Source organism: Marmota monax, unplaced genomic scaffold, assembly GCF_021218885.2.
Source record: "Marmota monax isolate L192 unplaced genomic scaffold, Marmota_monax_Labrador192_F-V1.1 WCK01_AAM20220418_F8-fsc00022, whole genome shotgun sequence".
NCBI lineage: Eukaryota > Metazoa > Chordata > Mammalia > Rodentia > Sciuridae > Marmota > Marmota monax.
In genome coordinates, this window is record NW_026695215.1 from 14132976 (window position 1) to 14154921 (window position 21946).

The 21946-nt window shown below is 37.3% G+C and overlaps 1 protein-coding gene across 1 annotated transcript in view; it reads left to right on the forward strand.

Moving 5' to 3' along the window:
* Positions 1 to 18527, forward strand: part of Xrn1 (5'-3' exoribonuclease 1) — a 112110-nt gene extending 93583 nt beyond the window's left edge. The window contains exons 38-41 of the mRNA XM_046431928.2: positions 1911 to 2024; positions 2119 to 2221; positions 5703 to 5860; positions 13712 to 18527. Of these exons, the coding sequence (XP_046287884.1) occupies positions 1911 to 2024; positions 2119 to 2221; positions 5703 to 5860; positions 13712 to 14017 (681 nt within the window). The 3' untranslated portion in view covers positions 14018 to 18527. The remainder of the gene's footprint in view (positions 1 to 1910; positions 2025 to 2118; positions 2222 to 5702; positions 5861 to 13711) is intronic.
* Positions 18528 to 21946: the final 3419 nt, after the last annotated feature.

A 21946-nucleotide genomic window follows, 5' to 3' on the forward strand; every position in this document is an offset into this window, starting at 1 on the left:
ATTTTTGTTGGTGTAAGTTACATCTATATTTATCATATTACAAATTAAAACAGCCAGGCTCAATGGCTCATGCCTATAATCCCAGCGGCTCAGGAGGCTAATGCAGGAGGATCATGAGTTCAAAAGCCATTTGTACAACCACATCCATAACAGCTTTATTCACAATAGCTAAAATGTGGAAGTGTTCGAAGGATGAATGAATAAACAAAATGTAGTATATCCAAACAATGGGATATTCTTTCTTGAGGTGGGGGGCGATTGCTGGGGATTGAACTTGGAGGTACTCGGCCACTGAGCCACAAGCCCAGCCCTATTTTGTATTTTATTTAGAGATGGAGTCTCACTGAGTTGCTTAGTGCCTCGCTTTTGCTGAGGCTGGCTTTTGATCCTCCTGCCTCCGCCTCCCAAGACCCTGGCATTACAGGCATGTGCCACTGTGTCTGGCCACAATGAGATATTCTTTTTTTTTTTTTTTTTTTTTTTAAAGAGAGAATTTTTTACTATTTATTTTTTTAGTTTTCTGTGGACACAATATCTTTGTTTGTATGTGGTGCTGAGGAGTGAACCCGGGCCACACGCATGCCAGGCGAGCGTGCATCGCTTGAGCCACATCCCCAGCCCCACAATGGGATATTCTTTAGCCTTAAAAATGAAGGAAATTCTGACATATACTACAACATGGATGAACTTTTGAGGACATTAACCTAAAGGAACTAAGCCAGTTACAAAAAGACAAACAGTGTATGATTCTATCTGTATGAGATACTTAAACAGTGGTTAACACCAGTTGGATAGAGGAGGAAATATGGAGTTAAAATAGGATAGGGTAGAGAATTTCAGCATTACAAAATGAAGAGCTGTGGAGATGGGCAGTGGTGATGTATAGCATAACATTATTAATATATTTAATACTACTGAATCATATACTTAAAAATGGTTAAGATAGTAAATATTATGTTGTATTATCTTACCACAATAAAAAAAGGTTATAGAAGGAAAAACAAAGAATTAAACCAATAATATAAAAATTAATACCTTTTGAAAAAAAGAAAAAGACTTCTTCTGGGTACAGATTGGACTGGGGCCTTTTACATCTTAGATAAGCTTTCAACTGCCAAGTTTCATACCCAGACCCTGAAAGAAATAGAATTTAAAAAATAAATCTTTGTAAATCAAAAACTTGAAGTATAGCTGGGCGTGGTGGTACATACCTGTTATCCCAGCAACTCAGGAGGCTGAGGCAGAAGGATCAAAATATAAAATTAGAACCCCTGAGTCTTTTAACTTTGGGCAGTGAATTCATATCAGCAAACCGTCAGGTAATTAAAAGATGGTTTTAAAGCATGATTCAGCAAAAATTTCCTATAAAGACACAATAAATATATTAGTCCTTGTGGGTCTGAGGGCCACTCTCACAACTTCCCAATTCTACAGTTTTTTAGTGTGAAAGTAATCATATGCACTAATATTTTTAATGCAACCACGTTTCAGCAAAATTTTATTCCATAATTTCTAATTATCAACATACAAAAAAGGTTTTGCTGGCTTTTGTTTGCATCACAATACTTGACCCTTGTGCCATCTTAGTTTGTTGTTGTTTCTTCCTGTCTTGCTGTGTTGCCCAGACTGGTCTCCGTTCCTAGGCTCATGCCATCCTCCTATCTTATCCTAGGCTCATCCTACCATACATGGCCCAGAGAATATTTGCTTTGAAACATTAAAAGATAAAGCAACAGTTATAAAACTTTTGCCTGGAAACTCAGCACTTAAACTAATAGTCCTTTTTTGAATTCCTTATTCTCTTTTACAGGTTGTTGTATGAAATTATCCCACTCATTTAGACTAAGCTTTGGGAGAGGAGTTAGACTTCTTAACATAGTTTCATCAACATCTTTATTCTCTTTTTTTAGACAATGACAGTTTGCCAAGTAAAATTATCTAATGGCTTACTGGTACACGGGCCACAGTGCCACTCTGAAAATGAAGCCAAGGAGAAAGCTGCACTTTTTGCTTTACAACAGTTGGTAAGAACTGTCCATGACTTCTCTACTGAATTTTTAATTAGTTTCCATACAAACATTTTGTTTTACTGTCTTATAACTTTTAAATATTTCACAGGGCTCTTTAGGAGTGAATTTTTCTTTGCCTCCACCAATATTTCCAAATTATCCTCCCGCTGTACCAGCTGGAACCATACCTCCAGTCTTTCCCCAACCTACTGGTAAGATATGTTGCTTCTGTAAGTCTTTACCTCTGAGTTGTTGTTTTTACTAAGTTCTTTTAAGAAGCTTTTTTTTTTTTTTAATTAAAAAAATATATATACTAAGATGTCTAGGAATAAAGAAGAATAGATGCAAAAATTCTCAATAAAATTCTGGCAAATTAAATACAAAAACATATTTAAAAGATAGTACACCACAATAAAGAGGGTTCATCCCAGGGGTGCAAGCTTGGTTCAACATATGGTAATCAGTAAATGTAATTCATCATGTCAATAGACTTAGGGACATGATCATCTCAATAAATACTGAAAAAGCATTTGAAAAAATATAGCACCCATTCATGCTCAAAACACTAGAAAAACTAGGGATATTAGAAACATACCTCAACATTGTAAAAGATATATACACTAAACCAAAGGCCAATATCATTGTAAATGGAGAAAAATTGAACAACAAATATATGAAAAAATAAATGTTGGTGAGGATGTAGGGGAAAAGGTACACTTTGCTGGTGGGACTAAAAATTAGTGCAACCACTCTAGAAACCAGTACAGAGAGTCCTCAGAAACATTTGACCCAATTATTCCACTCCTCAGTTTATACACAAAAGACTTAAAATCAGCATACTGTAGTGACATGGTAACATCAGTGTTTATAGCCGCTCAGCTGACAATAGCTAAGCTATGGAACCAACCTAGGTACCCTTCAGCAGATGAATGGTTAAAGAAAATGTGCTACATACACAATGGATTATTACTCAGCCTTAAAGAAGAACAACATTATGGCATTTTCTGGTACATGGAGAGAGCCAGAGAATATTATGCTAAGTGAAAAAAGCCAATCCCAAAGAACCAAAAGCCAGATTTTTTTCTTTGATATGCGGGTTCTAATTCACAATGGGGGGCAGGCACCTAGGAAAATAAACCCCATTATCTTATTTCTCTACATAACTAAAGTAAATCTAGTGTAAAAGTAAAGGCATTTTCAGACATGCAAATTTATTTTATTTCTTATGTACCCTTTCTTAAGAAGTTACTGGAACTGAGCACAGTGGTACACATTGTAATCCCAGTGACTCAAGACACTGAGGCAGAAGGATCAGAAGTTTGAGGCCAGCCTGCACAACTTAACAAGACCTTTCTCACTAGGAATGTAGCTCAATAATAGAGCACCCTAGTACCAGAAAAATAAAAATGAAAAAGTTACTGGATTACCTATTTTAGCAAACAAAGCAATAATTTTAGAAAGAAGAAAACCATGAGACCAAAAGAAAAAGTTGCAGATCTATACATCTGATATACTCAAGTAAAGGATGTAAGGATGCCGGCTGCTTAACAAGTCTAGAAAGTAACTACTTCCAACTGGGAAGCAGAAGGAAGTCTTGGCAAGTAAGGCAGATTATCTGCTAGCCAGGCAACATTTGAAAAAACATTAAAAATAGATACAAAGAAGACTAAGCAGCTTTTAAAAGATAATTTCCAACCAGAATATAAAGTTTTACAAGAAAAGAAACATAATCAGACAATCTTGCTTTGCAATGACAAAATTTAAACAATTATGTATCATAAACACTTTATTAAGCAAATATATACATATATTAGGAGGACAGGGCAAGTAGTAAAGGGTAATGCAAAATAACTGAATTTTGATCTATATAGCCAGTCAATAGTTCTAAAAATGCTTAAAATTGATAAATTACTCATTAGGAGCATAAGCAGTATTGAGCAGTATGGAAATGAACATCTAAACTTAGTTAAACCTGGAGTAGAACATATGGCTGTTGTTTTATGTTGAAAACTTATGTGAAGTACAGTGTATATGTAATACATTGATTTTTGTTAAAAAGTACTTCTCTAAGGTCACAATTACTAAGTAGCAGAATTGTTATTCCAAGTACAAGTTTGACTGTTTTCAAAGCCCATGGTTTTGTTACTATACTACACAGATATTCCTTTGTCTGTATAAACAATGTTTTCATCAAGACTCAGTGTACTAATATCACTGTTAATTCATCGAATTAATTTTGACTGATTCTTCACTTTTAAAAATGAATCCAGTAGCCGGGTGGTGGTGCTTGCCTGTCATTGCAGCAACTCTGGAGGCTGAGGCAGAAGAATCACAAGTTTGAGGCCAGCCTGAGCAATTTAATAAGACCCTGTCTCAAAATAAAAGTTAAAGGGCTGAGAATGTGGCTCAATGATAGAGTGACTCTGAGTTCAATCCCCAGTACTGCTCAAAAAACAAAACAAACAAACAAAAAAGTAAATTAAAAATATGGAGAAAAATACATTTATATCAGTGATTTGTTGGAGAAATTATGAAGCAAACCTGTGCATAAGGTTAACATTGTTTTATTTTTGTTTTTTTTTGTGTGTGTGTGTGTGCTTGGAATTGAATCCATGGCCTCATACATGCTAGGCAAACACTTTAGCACTGAGCTGTTTTCCCAACCATTTTTTAAAATTTTTCTTTACCATCTGGCAACACACACCTACAATCTCAGTTACTTAGAAGGCTAAGGTAAGAGAATCAAAAGTTCAAGACCATCCTTAGCAACTTATCAAAATTTTTTTAAAAAATTTTTAAAGGGCTGAGGATGTAGCTCGGCGGTAAAATGCCCAGTATTGCATAAATAAATAAATAAAAATTTTCTTCATCTAGTACTTGTGTATGTATAATTCACAACACTGATATATACTGCAGTTTTTCTCTGCTGAGGGGAAATATTTTTCTCAAGTATCTGCATTTTAATTAAAATATAAGTGCTTTGTGATCTCTTTGAGAAGAAGGTTTGAACATATTTCATATCTTCTTCAGTAGCAATGTGCAGTTGTCTTGTCACTGGTAAATGCGGTAGTTCCCATATGTTGCACTGGTGCTATCTGCATACAGATCACCTGAGGAGCTTGTTAGCAATACAGATTCCTGAGCCTTCCAAGTCTGAGTAGGTCCAAGTTGGTAAGTCTGCCCAGGAGTCTATTTCACAAGCTCCCCAAGTAGCTCACACAGATAAATCAGGTTTTAGAATCTTTAATATAATGTGTTGCTGATAAGAAGCCAAAGCAAAAATATCCTTGAAATACAAACATTAGAAGAGAGAAAAGCAAGATTCTACATACCATATGAAAGAGATCAGATTTTAGGATTTTAGGTTTTGAGCTTTTTGGGGTTTTGTTGTAATCTGGGAGCACTATGGAAGCAACTTAGCATTGAGGGCAGGCAAGATTTATTTAAAATGTAACTCCAGGTATTCCTACAGTTCCTGTCAGCATATGGTACTATTGGGCTTTGCAGTCCAGATACATTCATTTATTTAGACAGTTCGCAGTCCTAAGAAGAGATCCTGAGGTTGAATGATGTAAACAACATTAATTAAGTGTAAGCCTTTTGCTAAGGAGTAGGGGAGTTTAGCAGCAAGATGTCTTAAATTTCAGGGCTTTAATTTTACTAAGAGAAAGATTTTCTGTGATTTTTTAACAGCTAATATGATGCCTTCACCTCATCTCTTTGGCTCAATGCCATGGGGACCACCAGTGCCAGTTCCTGGGAAGCCCTTCCATCATACATCACATTCTGGGACCATACCCATGGCTGGAGGAATGCCAGGTGGAGTGCACAATCAGTTCATACCTCTGCAGGTGAGGCCTAGAAAGAGAATTATTTTTTTAAATGTTCAAAGAATGTCAATAAAAATTCATTTATTTGTTTTACTTATTCATTGCCATCTAGAAATCCAGCTCTAGGGATTGTGGGTATAGTTCAGTAGTAGAGCACTTGCCTAGCATTATGCAGGGGTCCCTGGGTTTAATCCCCAGCACTAGAAAAAAAAATAAGAGAAAGAGGATTCAAGATGGCCGATTAGAGGAAGACTGTATTTCCAGTTGCTCGTGGCTCATGATTCAAGTACTGCTTCTCAGCAAGGTAGGTGAAAGAGGGAGTTCACTAAAATTCAATAATGGATGGGCTGAGTCTCTTAGAGACTTAGAAATTCAGGTGCAGTGAGCAAAGCCCAAGAAGAGTACATTGGAGCCAAGCCAGTTGCAGCAGCAGTGCCAGTTCACCTCAGGGGGAAGGGATGCACAAACAGAGAAACACAATTGACAGATTTGGCACAGAAAACTTATAAAACAGAAAAAGCAATATAAACTTAGCTGAACTAGTGACTTACTGCACAGCAAACTGGTGCTTGAAAAGAGCTGTCTGTTAACTGGCGAGCAGAGAGCAGAAGCGGAGCCATCTTGAGGCTGGCCATGCTGTAGCCAGGAGATCACAGCATACACTGCCATACTGTCCTTGCAAGTGCCTACCATGTGGCCTATGGTGTACCTAGCAAAAAAAGTTAGTTGTTGGACACAGTACCTTTATTTTATTATGTGAAACAAGCACAAAGGAGATTGTGCCCAGGGTAATTCAAGTCAAGGATATGGAGAGGAGTGCAATTCCCTTTCCCTTTGAGTCTGGCAGCTCACATGACCAGCTGCAGAGGGCTGGGAAATTGGAACAGTTGGTGTGATTATACTTGGGAACTGAGACTGAGAAAGCTGTATTCATGGACAGTGGAGTGTGTGAGACTTGTGGAGGGTTGGCTCCCCCACTCTACAAGTAAAATTCTCAGGAGGCTTCTGAGATCTGGACTCCCAACAGAGATTGCATTTGCCCAGTCCTAGAAGTGTGTTGAATAAATCTCTCCAGAACAGATACCACCCAACAAAGTCCCAAAGGCTTAATTAGAGATAAGTCGCAGCCACTGGAACTTCCCTCTTAGAACTCTGCAGCAGCCCCATCTGGGAATGCATACCTTCTCTGTCTGAATAGAGCTCCAGTTAACAGTACTTCTTATAATGGTGAGAAGGGAAGTTGAGAACTATTTCAACCAACTTCAATTTAGGCCTTTGTAGCTAGCAGCTCTGTGAGCAAAACAAAAAGAGGAAGGGGTTAACAACCCCCAGCCCTTGCTCTAAGGGGTACAAAGCTCAGGAAGAAACAGGAAGTGAGGCATATGCATTGATCATCCTCATCAACAGTTTTGACCACCTTAGTGGAGGTGATTCCTTTATTTTTCATTAAGAATTTTTTTCCTTTGCCTGATTTTCTGGGGGAAGGGGGATTCCTTGATAGACTCTCCCATCCGCTTTCCCTGGTATAATGCTGTCTGCCTGGCTGCCTCCCTTGACCCTGTCTTCTAAGCAATCGATTGTTTTTGTTGTTGTTGTTGTTTGTTTTGGGGTTTTTTTTTTTTTTTTGCTATGTATCATACTGCCTTTTGTTGGATGGGTGAGAAGCCTCTCTGGTCAGCACATCCCTCTTCCCTAACAGTTTCTGTTCTTGACTTGAAAATTGATCTGCAGGGACCTCCCCAACCCAGACATTGGAGAGGGTGAAAGTTGCTAGACAAATGGGTTGGTAAGTCTGCCCAGGAGTGGTGACACAAGAGGATGTAACTGTCTGTACACTAAGGAGAGGAGGGGCAAAGTCCTGACTGGAGAGGTGTGGGTTGGGTCCTCTGCCTCTCATTGCATCTCTGACTCTGGAGCTCAGCCCCCTCCTTTTTCCTCAGTGGTAATAAGATATCAGTAAATTTACTTTGTCCGTGTTCTTGCTATGCTGATTGGTTTGTGGATATATATATATATATATATGAATATTTGCTTATTTTGTTTCATTTTTAGCATTTTTGTGATTATTTTTCTTTGTCTTATCTCTCAGAAGGGAATTTTGTTTATTTTCATTCTGTTTTGTTTTGTTAGTTGTTGGACACAGTACCTGTATTTTATTTATTTATTTTTATGTGGTGCTGAGGATCAAACCCAGCACCTTGCACATACTAGGTGAGCACTCTACTGCTGAGCCACAACCCCAGCCCCTTCATTCTGTTTTTATTTGTTTTTATTTTTTCTCTTCTCTTCACTAATAGCCAAATTCTCTTATTCTCTTTTTACTTTTGCTGCTTTTTTTTTTCCTCCTTCTTCTCAATAGCCATCACTTGCTACATCTCCTGCTCTCTCTCTGTTCACACTTTGACAATTCTAAACCTTTTTTTTTGCAGGGGGGGCAGGTACTGGGTATTGAACTCAGAGGTACTTAACCCATGAGCCACATCCCAAGCCATTCATATTTTTTATTCTGAGACAGGGTCTCCCTTAGGGCCTCACTCAGTTGCTGAAGCTAGCCTTGAACTTGTAATTCTCCTGCCTCAGTCGCTGGAATTATAGGTACCATCCTGTTACATCTCTTTTCTCTTAAATAACTGCATTTTTACCATCTCTGGATCTATTTGGCTAATGCCTCTACCATTCATGTTGTTACAGTTGTTAATACTATGTATGGCATAATTGACAACTGCTATTTAATGCCAGATCTAGTTCACAACTACTTATCATTTTTGCTCTTGGCAATTGCTGACCCCACCATTCTTGTTTTTGTGATAATTAGTGTTATAAATGTCATAGTAGGAACTGGGTATTTTAGTGTTATATATTGTTTGCTTCTGTTGTTGATGTTGGTTGTTTCCCCTTCTCTGTGAGGTACTATGAACTAAAAGTTCACAGGGTGCAGACTCTGCTGCTGAGATATCCAGCCAAGAGAACAATGTACCTTGCTCAGACTTTGATACAAAGAAGAGACAAAAAATCCAAATGAACAACCAGGCCACAAGTAAGAATAGCTACTGGAGGCCCTCAGGACCACCCATGGACAGCTACTCCTATAGCAAAAACACAGAGAATTAACAAAAAGATTGTGGACACCACACCTATGAGGGGTCTCAATCTAGATCACTGCCATACTCCTTTAGAATAAAGAGTTATTAAGTGAAAAAGAGCTGTCACAAGAAGATATACCTACATGCTCTGCTGTATATATTACAATTGCCAGACCCATAAAAAGGATCCCAGTCCTTTGAGACTTAGAGGGAAAGTGGAATCCTCGAGCTCTGACACAATATACACTCTGTCAAAATACACTAAATCACTAAAGAACTAGCAGGGAAACTATACTACAAATCCTGCTTGAAAATATATTGGGGAAAAAAAAATCACTTATCCCAGACCTACTCTGGCAATAAAAGGCTGTTCTGTAAAAATGTCCACATGTAAATGGAAGAAAAATCTTTCCCAATATATGCATAAAACCTAATACATGAATACAAGAAATGTGAAAAAATAAAGTAACACAATGCCTTCTAAAGTTTATGATTCACCAGCAACTGACTCCAAAGATATTGAAATGGATAAAATATCAGATAAAGAATTCAAAAGAATGGTGATCAATGAATTCCAAAAGAACAAAGAAGAACAACTGAATGAATTAAGGAGGTCAGTACAGAAGAGGAATGAGAAATTCAGTAAGGAGATAAAGTTATTGAAGAATAACCAAACAAATCTAGAAAATGAAAAACAGAATAAATAAATTAAAAAGTTCAGTTAAAAGTCTCTCTAATAGAGTAGACCACACTAAAGATAGAATTTCAGAGTTTGGAGATGAAGTAACCAGCCTTGAACAGACGTATTAAAGAAAAGAAGTAACCATGATCAGAATATAATAGACCTCTTAGACAACATTAAGAGACCAGATTTGAGAATCATTGGAATTAGAGAGGATTGTGAGATGCATGCTAATGAAATGAATAACCTCTTCAGGGAAATAATAAAAGTTTCCAAACCTTGAGAATGAGATGGACATCCAGATATAAGAGATATTCAGAACCCTAAATAGACAAAATCAAAAAAGAAACTCTTGCCAGGCACAGTGGTACACACCTGTAATCCCAGCAGTTTAGGAGGCTGAGACAGGAGAGTTGCGAATTCAAAGCCAACCTCAGCAATTTAGTGAGGTGCTAAGCAATTCAGTGAGACCCTGTCTCTAAATAAAATACAAAATAGGGTTGGGGATGTGGCTCAGTGGTTGAGTGCCCCTGAGTTTTTCAGCAAAAAAATAAATAAAAGAAAGAAAGAAACTCTTCACAACGCATTATAATTAAAATGCCTAACATACATAACCAGAATATAATTTTTTAAACCTTAAGATAAAAACATCAGTTTATATTTAGAGGCAAGCCAATCAATCAGAATTAGTCTGATTTCTTAGCACAAACTCTAAACTCCAGGAAGGTTTGGAATAATGTGTTCTAAGCCCTGAGAGAAAATAACTCAACCAAGATTACTAAATCTAACAAAGTTATCCTTCAAAATCAAAGGAGAAATAAAAACCTTCCAAGATAAGAAGGCACTAAAAGAATACATTACTACTAAGCCAGCACTACAGGAAATACTTAACTACCATATACTGAAGAACTCAAGAACAAACCCTAAAGCTTACAAGTGGGCAGATTTCATTTGAAGAATAGCTAAGCAAATGAGAAATAGAGTCAAATTAGAAAAAAAGTGGCAGGAATAAAAATCTCTATAATAACATAGGGTGTAAATGGGCTCAACTCTCCAATTAAAACACACAGGCTAGCAGAATACATTTTAAAACAAGATCCACAACCAGGTATAGTGGTACATACATATAATTCCAGTGACTTGGAAGGCTGAGGCGGGAGGATCTCAAGTTTGAGGCCAGCCTGGGTAACTTAGGCCCTAAGGAACAATAAGACACTGTCTCAAAATAAAAAAGAACTGGGGAGGTAGCTCAGTGGTAAAGCATCCCTGGGTTCAAACCTCAGTACAAAGAAAATTAAAAAAGGAAATGCACACACACACAAAAAAAAAAAAAAAAACAAGACCCAACTATATGTTGTTTTCAAAAGACTTACCTTATAGACAAAGATAGCCCCACAGGCTGAAATTGAAATGAGGAAAATTGGTATAGCATGCAAATGGAGCCCTGAAACACGCAGGAATAGCTACTCTCATATCTGACAAAGTAGACTACAAGCTAAAAATAATCAGAAGAGACAAAGAAGATCACTTTATACTGGCAAAGGGAACAATCCAACAAGAAGATACAACAGTAAATATTTATTCCCCAAACATCGGTGTTCCTAAGTACATAAAACAGACACTACTTGTCTGGGACCCTAGTATAATATTGGGTAATTTCAACACACTTCTCTCATGAGTAGATAGAATGTCCAGACAAAATATCAGTAAAGACCCTTCAGATCTAAAATATATTATAAATCAAATGGAATTAACGGAAATGTATAGAATGTTCCATACAACAACATTTACTTTCTTCTCAGCTGCTTATAGAACTTTCTTCAAAATAGGCCATATTTTAGGCCACAAAACAAATCTCAGCAAATACAAGAAGAACAGTACAATTCTTTGAATCTTATCTGATCAAAATGAAATAAAATTAGGACTCAACACCAAAAACAAAACTACAGAAATTGTATAAACTCATGAAGACTGAACAATACAATTTTGAATGATGAATGGATAATAGAAGAAATTAAGATAAATTTTTAAATTCTTAGACTCAAACAAGAATAGTGATATAACATACCAGAACGTCTGGGACACTATGAGAGTGGTTCTAAGAGGAAAGTTTATATCCATTAGTGCCTACAAAGGATCAGTGAAAACAAAGAGTCAGTTATTTTAAAAGATATACAGGATGAATAAACCTTTAGCCAAATTAACCAAAAGAAAAAGATAAGACCCAAATTCATAACATTAGAGATGCATAAGGAAAAAAAAATCATCACACACATCACAGAAATCCAGAGGATCATTAGGGATTATTTTGAAAATTTATATCCCAATATATTAGAAAATCTAGAAGAATTGGATATATTCCTAGATACATATTCTCTGCCAAATTGAGTGAAGAGGACAGAGAAAATCCAAATAGACCAGGAACAAGCAATGAGATAGAAGCAGTCATTAAGAGAATTTCAACAAAGAAAAGCCCAGGACTAGCTGGATTTTCAGCTGAATTCTATCAGACCTTATTATGGTTTAGATATGAGGTGTCCTGTGAAAGCTCATATGTGACACAATGCAAGAAAATTCAGAAGTGAATTGACTGAGTTTATGAGGGGCCAAATCTCATCAGTGCGTTAATCCACTCAGGGATTAACTGAGCACTAAATGTAGACAGGTAGGATGTGGCTGGAGGAGATAGATCATGGAGGCGGGGGTTGCTTTTGGGGTTTATATTTTGTCCCTGGTGAGCAGAACACTCAACGTCCTCCGCCAACCCCATCACTTGCTGCTGTTTTCCTCCTCCACACCCTTCTGCCATGGTGCTCTGCCTTACCTTAGGCCCAGAACAACAAAATCAGCCATCTGTGAACTGAGACCTCTGAAACTGTGAGCACCAAATAATCTTTTCCTCCTCTAAAATTGTTCTTGTCAGGTCTTTTGATCACAGCAGTAAAAAAGGTGACTAAAATAGACCTTTTTATATATATATATATATTTTTTTTTAGTTGTGGTTAACACAATACCTTTATTTACTTACTTATTTTTTATATGGTGCTGAGGATCGAACCCAGGGCCTCGCACATGCTAGGTGAGCATCCTACCGCTGAGCCACAACCCCAGCCCCTAAAATAGACCTTTAAAGAAGAACTAATGCCAATGCTCCACAGTGTATTCCATGACATAGAAAAGGGTGGAATACTTCTAAATTCATTCTGTGAAAAACCAGTATCACCCTGATAACAACACAAGAGGGACCAACATTCCTGATGAATCTAAATGCAAAACTCCTTAATAAAATATTAGCAAATTACATTCAACAACATATTAAGATTGTATTGTGAAGGAGGGGTTGTTATCTGAAAAGCAAAGGGAACTCAGCAGAGTTCAGGAAGGGGACCAGTGTGGGAGAAAAAGGGGAAGTACTGGGGAATGATATTGGCCAAATTATTGTTTCCTCTTGTGCATGTACGAATATGTAACAATGAATCCCACCATTATGTATAATAATTATGATGCAGCAATAAAAAATAGGGGAAAAGTTTAAAAAAATTAAGGAGACATCCACATTTTTTTTTTTCAGAAGAAAAAGAAAAGAGAAGAAAAGAAATTTAGTACTGGTCTAGGAACTGAAAATGTAGTGACGCATCTAACCTGGTCCCTGCTCAGTTTGTGTTCTAAAAATAGTAATGATTATAGCAAGTAATAATACAGTATTCTAATACAAAGTGATTGAAAATAAGAAATGTAACTTTTTAAAATTTTAGTTATGGAAGATGTTTTAATATTTTCTTGCAACTGAGTTTTTCAAATTATTAAAGTCTGGGGCTGGGGTTGTGGCTCAGTAGCAGAGCATTTGCCACGCACATGTGAGGCACTGGGTTCGATCCTCAGGACCACATGAAGATAAATAAACAAAATAAAGATATTGTGCCCATGTATAACTAAAAAAATTTAAAAGTATATATAAAAAATTATTAAGGTCTGATTTGGAAATTATAAGTAGATGTCACAAATCAGCAGTGATTGACAAATATTAGCAGCATGGTTTATAATATTTCTTGAATAGTTTTTTTTTTCTCCTACACTACTGGTTAATAATGCTTTTATTCCTTAAAGGTTACCAAAAAAAGGGTTGCAAACAAAAAGAACTTTGAGAATAAGGAGGCCCAGAGTTCTTCTCAAGCCACCCCACTTCAGACTAGCAAGCCCAGCTCTTCTGATGACACCAGAGTGATTCCACAGGAAAGCTCATCAGGCCCTTTAAAGTCCTCTCAGCTTGCTCAACCTGCATCTTCTTTTCAAGTTGAAACTGCCTCCCAAGGCCACAATACGTCTCACCAGAAGTCAACACCAAGCTCTTCTTCTAGAAGAAAATCAAGAAAACTGGCTGTCAATTTTGGAATTTCTAAACCTTCTGAATAAATTTGGTACTTGGGAATTAAAATAATTTCTTTTATTTCCATCACCTTTTTATAAATCCATATCTCATAAATGTACTATTTTAAAATAATATGTTTGAATATTTTTAAGTCGTCAGGCACTTTTCATGCTATTTAAAAGACTATATATCAAATTGTGCACTTTAAATATGTGCAGTTTGTTGTACGTCAATTATACCTCAATAAAGTTGTAAAAAGAAAAAATACTAAATTAAACCTTTTGTTAAAATGAATTTTAGTGGGCTAAGCGTTAAAATGTACCACTCTAACCATTGGCCTCATTAGAAGCTTCCTTGAACTATGAAGTAGACATCATATTAGCAATAATAGTAAACATCTTTTACACTATCATTGAGGGATAATTAAATGAAGCATGAAAATTGGGCCTAAAATATAATTTTCTGGATGTGGATTTTATTTCTCTTTTTAATGATGTAACAAAATTATCAAGAGAATGGCTTGCTCTTATGTGTATTGTATTTATGTGCTCTTATCTCTGAGGGTCCTTTAGACCTGCTGTGAAGTAATCACACTGGTTGTGGTGCTGCCAGTTTTGCTTTATTCTAAATTTTGTACCAAAGCAACTATAGAGTACTAATCAGAATATTTCATCCATCTGCTTAGAACTATAAATAGCAATTTAAATTTGAGTAATTAGAATTTTTTAGATTATTCAAGAACCAGCATTAGTAATTTCTAATAAAATTAAATTTCTAAATCCACAGGGTACAATGATTACAAATTACTCTTCTAATAGAACAAAGTACAAAAATATTAATCATGTTGTTAAATTGTGTTGTTCTTTCCTATAGCTTTTTATTTGCTTACTTAACATGTATGAGAGCTCGTTGTTGTTCCTGGAACTGATGGAATTCTAGCTTTCAATTCCAAGGTGCGCTGTGGTACAGACACCGTTGGCAGTTTGTGATGTGTGCTCTTTACTCATTCTAGTTCTACCCTTGAGCTGTATGCTCAGCTGGTCAGTGACACTGGCATTCTGTCTTTGCATGTCACGTGTGGATGTGTGTTGTTCAAACCATTGAAATGATTTAGAATTTATGAAAATTTCTCATTGGTACCAGGGCCTGGGTTTGTATCTCCCTATACACACACACACACACACACACACACATATATATATTTATCTTTTAGTTTTTGTGATATGCTTATATTTTTAAGGAAGAAAGTTATCGTACTTTTTTAAAAGTGGGAGCCACAGTCTTTATACAGAGCTGCTTATTATCATATCTGATTTCATTTAGCTCATTGAAAACTCTGCCATGAGTGTCAAAGTCGTCTGTTTTTTTAAAATGCTGATATTGAACTAAATGAATTCCTTTTTTCTAATGGCTGATTAAGTGTCTCTAAATGTTAGCCGGATATTTGTATATTAGTAGTGCCTTTAGTATAGAGATAAATGTTCTGTATCTGTCATGTATTATGGTCATATGAGTTTCTGTGATTCTTCTCTGTCATTTTCCTAGGCTCCGATGTTTGTCCACAGTTCCCATCATTTCCTTGTCTCTATCTGTAATAGGTGTTAAGTGATGAGGCTCAAGTAGTTCTCAATGTTTATCTCTATGGCCTCAAAAATTCTCTCTTTGCTTTAAAATGAGACATTTATTATGGGGGTACAAGGGAAAAGTTATATTGTGACAATAATATTAGGTTGACCTCTTTCTACTTTTAAGTGTAATATTTGTCACCTCACCAAACTGTACAAACTCCAGCATTCAAGAACTGCCTCACTCATCACTCCTGTGTAGCAGTTCTGTCAACAGTATGTGGCCTACATCTGTATGAAACACAGAGGAGGGAGCACAGACCATCTGAAAACTCCCAAGAGAAATTTTAGTAAACATAGTGCCATTGAACCCCAGGGGGCACTTATGCCATGTTTGAGTCCAGCAAGCTCATTGTGAATAATCAGTAAAAGTACTTTTTTAAACATATTTTTCTAAAGGTCAAGACTGAAGAGAAATGGGAGAGAGCTCTATAATGGCTAGACAGTGGTCAGGCATTCTCTATCCTTTTTCCCTTGTACACCTATTCCAGTGAAAGATGTGGCAGAGTCCATCTTTATAGCATGATGGTCATTAGACATCAATGGACAGGATCCATTGATAGTCATATCTGATGGGTCTAGTGCATCTGAAAAACGACTAGACTTTGAGAAACAAGATTTTTCTCTTTGGGATGGGATGGACCAAAATCACTCCCAAATTAAATGCTCATTAAACTATTGGACTTTTTGTGGAAATGGTGGACTCTATGTAGGGCACAGAAGGGACAGACTCCCCAGATTACTTCATGTTTCCACATAACTAGAGGATTTTAATCTATTTAAATCTTTTCTCTCTTCACTGAAATATTATTTCTAAATGTCCTTGTTTAACAATTCTTTTTTTAGCAAGTTAAGTGAATACTGAAGGTTTATTCTTCAGTCTCACTCCTCCTGTTCACAATTTCTTGCATCACCTAGTCGTTACCTTGTTTTCATACTTTGACAGATAAAGTGTATTAATTGATTTATATCATGTATATTTAAGTCTTTAATGTCCTAGATTCAGTTGCATGAAAAATTATATTTACCTGTATTAAATCTTAGTTTCTAATTGAGATTTTGCTTGCTTTTTAAACAGGTAAGTAGGGAAGATTAAGAGATTTTTTTTTCCCTATTGATGGAAGGGATAAAGAACCATCGATGCAAGTTTTTTTATTTTATTTGCTGTGATCAGGTGTTCACTCTGGTTTTAGACCAATCTGCATTCTTAGTTTTAAGGGAAGGAGGCAGTCAGAGGGAAACTGTAGATAGACATCCATCAGTGTGTTTTCTAGCTCAAGGAATTGGGGTCAAGTTATGGGGTATTTTTATGCATTCCTTTTTTAATCATCTATTTATATTAACAAACCATTTATTTTTTATACTGGTCATCTGATTTTTACCTTCCATGAGATGGATAGAGGTGTGCAGATCTCCACTGAAGTTAGTTCTTTCATGCTTCTTCCCACTATTCAAAGCATCTTTTTAAAAAGTAACCAGGCTTCTTAGATTTCAAGGGGGGCTCTGTTTCTTTGTACTATCTTGGTTCCAAGTCGTATTTTTACTGTAGGAGATTATTAATTAATTAGAGAGAATAATTACTGTGAAAGACATTCTCTGTCTTTAAAAAGAAATCAACCACAGAAGTTCATTGTTCTTTTTCTACAGATAGTAAATAATACCTTGTGTACATACATTCTCTAAGCTTTGTCAGTGAAGCAGTCATTTCTGCAGGCACTCCCTTTGATCGTCAGAATAAAGCTTAAAATTCTAAAAGTGCATATTTTTCACACTGACTTAATTCATAATTTCATCACTGTCCTCCTCCTGCCAGGAAGCAATAGGAAATGGTTGGAACAGACCAGGTTTCCAGCAACAGGACAGATCACACAGACGGCCCCAAGTTTCACTGCTAGCTCACTGAGTTAACAGACATCAGATCCTTCTTTTAAAAAGAGGGGGATAAAATGTAGAAAATAGTTCTGGTAGTCAAGAATGTCAGCAGTCCACAGCTGCTTTTGTATTTGTGTGTCTCTGTGTGTGAGTGTGTGTGTCCGTGTCCGTGTCCCTGTCCCTGTGAACCAATAATAATGCCTTGCTCAATCAATGCATTCAGCCATCTCAAGTGCAATTTGTCAGGGAGACTGTGGTTTCCAATAGATATGTTTTTTTATGTAGTTCAACCTGTAAAAATTATTCTTTCCCACAGTACACCATGACTATTGATTATTTCAGCAGCTAGTATACTAGCTGGCCAAGTAAGTAAGTTTCTGTAGCTATTTTAGTAATTTGAAACCAAATTCTCACACTGTTTCTCATGAAATGATAGAAGTGAGAATTTGGTCCACAGTTTGATTTAAGTTCTTTCATTTCTTTCTTTCCCTTACAGTTAAGGGGTGTTTAGTGTTTGTATTTTTTGGATTTTATTTATTTTATTTTTTATTTCCTGTTGCCTGCATCAAATTGCTTGAGTGTTTTCAACTATTTTGATGTATGAATAATACGTGGTGTGCTGTGTCATTAATGTATTCAACATTTTGTTCATTTAAACAACATAATTAAGTATGATTCATACACATACATAAAATCTTAATTCATTTCTTTTCTCATATAACTATTTTATAAGTAACTGGAATTTTTCATTAGATCTTATACAGAGCAGTATTTTATTAAAAATTCAAAAGGGAAGACTTTTATGTGCTCATTTTGTAGTTTTTGTTTTTTAAATATCTTTACATTGTCTGCCAATTAAAGTGTTTTTAACTTGCATTGGAATGGACTCCGAATGTATTTTTGTGTTGTTAAGTTGTACATTTGTAAATTTCTAGCATGAAGTTAGCCTCAAAATTCTGTGCAAAGGGATTTTAAAATATAAGATTCACTGAAAGAGTTGCTATACATGTTAAATGCTGTATGGATTTTAATTAAAAATTTAAGAATGATTTCTTAAGTTGTTTGTTCTGATTGCTTTAATATAAAAAATAGAAACATACTTTTCACTTAAACCCCTTTTTTTTGGTACCAGGGATTGAACTTGGGGGCACTTGACCACTGAGCCACATCCCCAGCCCTATTTTGTATTTTATTTAGAGACAGGGTCTCTCTAAGTTGCTTAGTGCCTCACTTTTGCCGAGGCTGGCTTTGAATTCGCTATCCTCCTGCCTCAGTCTCCTGAGCCACTAGGATTATAAGCGTGCACCACCACACTGGCCCCATCTCCTTTCATATCTAATCTCCATGCTGTGTCATATAGTAAACCAAGATAGTGTGGCTGGTGAGGAAAACTGGAATGGCAGATTCCATGGCTGTGGTTCAGACCCAGCTTTACCTCTTGCTAGTAGTAAATGAATCATTATCATGTTATCATCGGCAAATTATGTAAGGTATAAGCCTCAGATTCCTCATCTTCTAAAGGAAGCAAACAGCACCCTTGTCTTCACATGTGTGAAGCACCAGGCAAGGGTAGCTTCTTTACAAGTATTAGTAGTAACAGTGGTCATCGCCTGTATACTATATTAAGCACACGGTCCTCTGGGTGGTGTCATACCTCGCTGTTCTGAGTCACCTTTTGGCACCCAGTTTGGACAAAGTCCATACCTCACTTAGGTACCTGTAAGATTCCTTTTCTGTTTTCCCTCTCATGAGTCCCTCTACATTTCTTCCCATTGCAGAGGAAGATCCTTGTAGAGCCACGAAGAAAGCGGCTAATTCCAGTTCCCCCACCCCTGGAGCAGGCATTGTGTGTGGCACAGAGCTTTACCCCCAGCCCCTAATTCCTATTCTTTTTTTTTTTTAATAGATGGACACAATACCTTTATTTATTTATTTGTTTGTTTATTTATTTATTTTATGTGGTACTGGGGATTGAACCCAGTGCTTCATGCATGCTAGGCAAGTGCTCTACCACTGTGCCACCATCCTGGCCCCCCTATTCCTTTTTTTTTAATATTTATTTTTTAGTTGTAATTGGACACAATACCTTTATTTATTTATTTTTATGTGGTGCTGAGGATCGAACCCAGGGCCTCACATGTGCTAAGCGAGCGCTCTACCACTGAGCCACAACCCCAGCCCTATTCCTATTCTTAAGGCCAGGGAGTTGACAGGACTCACAAACCTATCACTGACCATGTCTCAAAATAGAACTCTGATGCATTGTTTTGCCAAAGTCTCTCTACAATAGCATAGGTAGTAGTTGGGAAAAGGGTAAAGAGGGAAGCACATGTCTTCTTGCTATATCTACTCCAGGTCTCCCCCATGAACCTGAGACCTCCTTGTACTTTACTCAAGCTCATGAGGAATGAGCACATTCTGATAAGGCATTTGGCCACCTTGGCCCAGGAGGAAGCATGTGGGCTAAGACTACCCATGGAGACCTAGCTAGCTGCTTTTCCGTTTCATTCAGTAACTATCCCTCCTGACCACGACAAGGGAAAACCTGTGACCCTAATCAAAGAAAAGGGCTCAAGGGGTCTGTCTCAGTCTGTACCTGCTGCTATAACAAAATACCTTAGACTGCATAATTTGTAAATAATAGTAATAGAAATTTATTTCTCACATTTCTGGAGGAAATCCAAAGTAATATCAGAAGAATCAGTGTCTGGTGAAGCCTTGCCCTTTGCTTCATGGATGGAGTCTCTTGCCTGAGTCCTTGCTTCTCCCAGGGCAGAAGGCAAACAGGCAAAAAGGCCAGGAAGCTCTCTGAAGCTTTTCTGCCCCTTCCCTACATAGAGTCACTAAGTTGCCCAGGATGGCCTTGAACTCCAGATCCTCCTGCCTCAGCCTCTCCAAGTAGCTGGGATTACATGAATGCATTTTTTTAAATAACAGCATTAATCCCGTTCATGAGATCAGGGCCTGCATGACTTAATCACTTCCAAAAATTCTCACCTCTTAATTCCATCACCTTGGGGTTTAAGTTACAGGGTGATAATGAAAGTCCTCATAAAAGGAGTCAGCTGAGCCAAGTATAGTGGTTCACATCTGTAATCCCAGCAACTTGAAGGCTGAGGCAGGAGGATTCCAAGTTCAAAGCCAGTCTCAGCAACTTAGCAAGACTGTCACCCACATCCGCGTAGGCAGTGGAATTTGTGTTCCCTACTCATGAGGAGGGCTGGCTGCGACATAAAGCTAATTTCAGAGAGCAGAGGTGGGACGGCTCTTTAAACTTAGGGGTCAAGAGAGAAACCAAGAGCCCACATTTGCTTTATTATATACGGGGAAAACCTCAAAGGTTTTCCATAGAATGATGTTCTGCCAAATCAGGTAGGCGGTGGGCTGTCCAGGCCCAGTGGGTCACATCCAATTCTGGATCTAGGAAAGCAGCCTTCCTAGCTGAGCCAAGACTTGGGCCATCTGCATTGCGTCATCCATTAAGCGGGAGGAGCCACTTGCAATGCCAAACCAAAACCTCCTTGGCTCAATGCAGAGTGAAGACACTAAATAGTTCAGGAGTGGCTTCCCACACAAGACCCTGTCTCAAAATAAAAAGTAAAAAAGGCTGGGGATGTGGCCCAGTGGTTAAATGCCCTGGGTTTTAATCCCCTGTACCAAAAAAAAAAAAAAGACTCAACTGAAAGTAGGATGCAGGGCTGGGGATGTGGCTTAAGCTGTAGCGCGCTCGCCTGGCATATGGCATATGTGCAGCCCAGGTTCGATCCTCAGCACCACATACAAACAAAGATGTTGTGTCCGCCGAAAACTAAAGAATAAATATTGTTTAAAAAAATTCCCTCTCTCTCTCTCTCTCTCTCTAGAAAAAAAAAAAAAGTAGGATGCAAAGCCCAAATTAGCAGTGAGACAAATACTGGTGTTTGTAAGCAAAGATCCTAGGAGCTTAAACCCCAGATTCATCCACAGACATGTGCAACAAGACAAATGACTAATACAGTTTTTGTGACCTTTACTTTTTTTGCATGGGGGAGGGAGGCTGGTGTCAAACCCAGGGCCTTGAGCATGCTAGACAAGTGCTTTGCCACAGAGTTACAACCCCAGCACCTATTTGCTTAAAAAAAAAAAAAAAAAAAAAAAAAACTGGTAGGGGCTGGGGTAGAGAGCTGAGTTGGTAGAGTTCTTGCCCTGCATGCACAAGTCCTTGGGTTCAATCCCCAACACCACAATATTAAAAACTGTAGTCTACTATTGCCAGGTAATCTTTCTTGAATTGCACACACACACACACAAATATGCACACATTCACAATTTCTCCCTACTTAAAAGCTTAGTCAAACACCAATGGAGGCTTAACTGGTAGCTCTAGTATTATCAGGTGATGATTTCCCAATTACAATTCCTTACGGCCACTGAGTGAAGTAAGTCATCACTTTTTTTTTTTTTTTTTGCCTGAAATGTCATCATGTGATGTTTCTG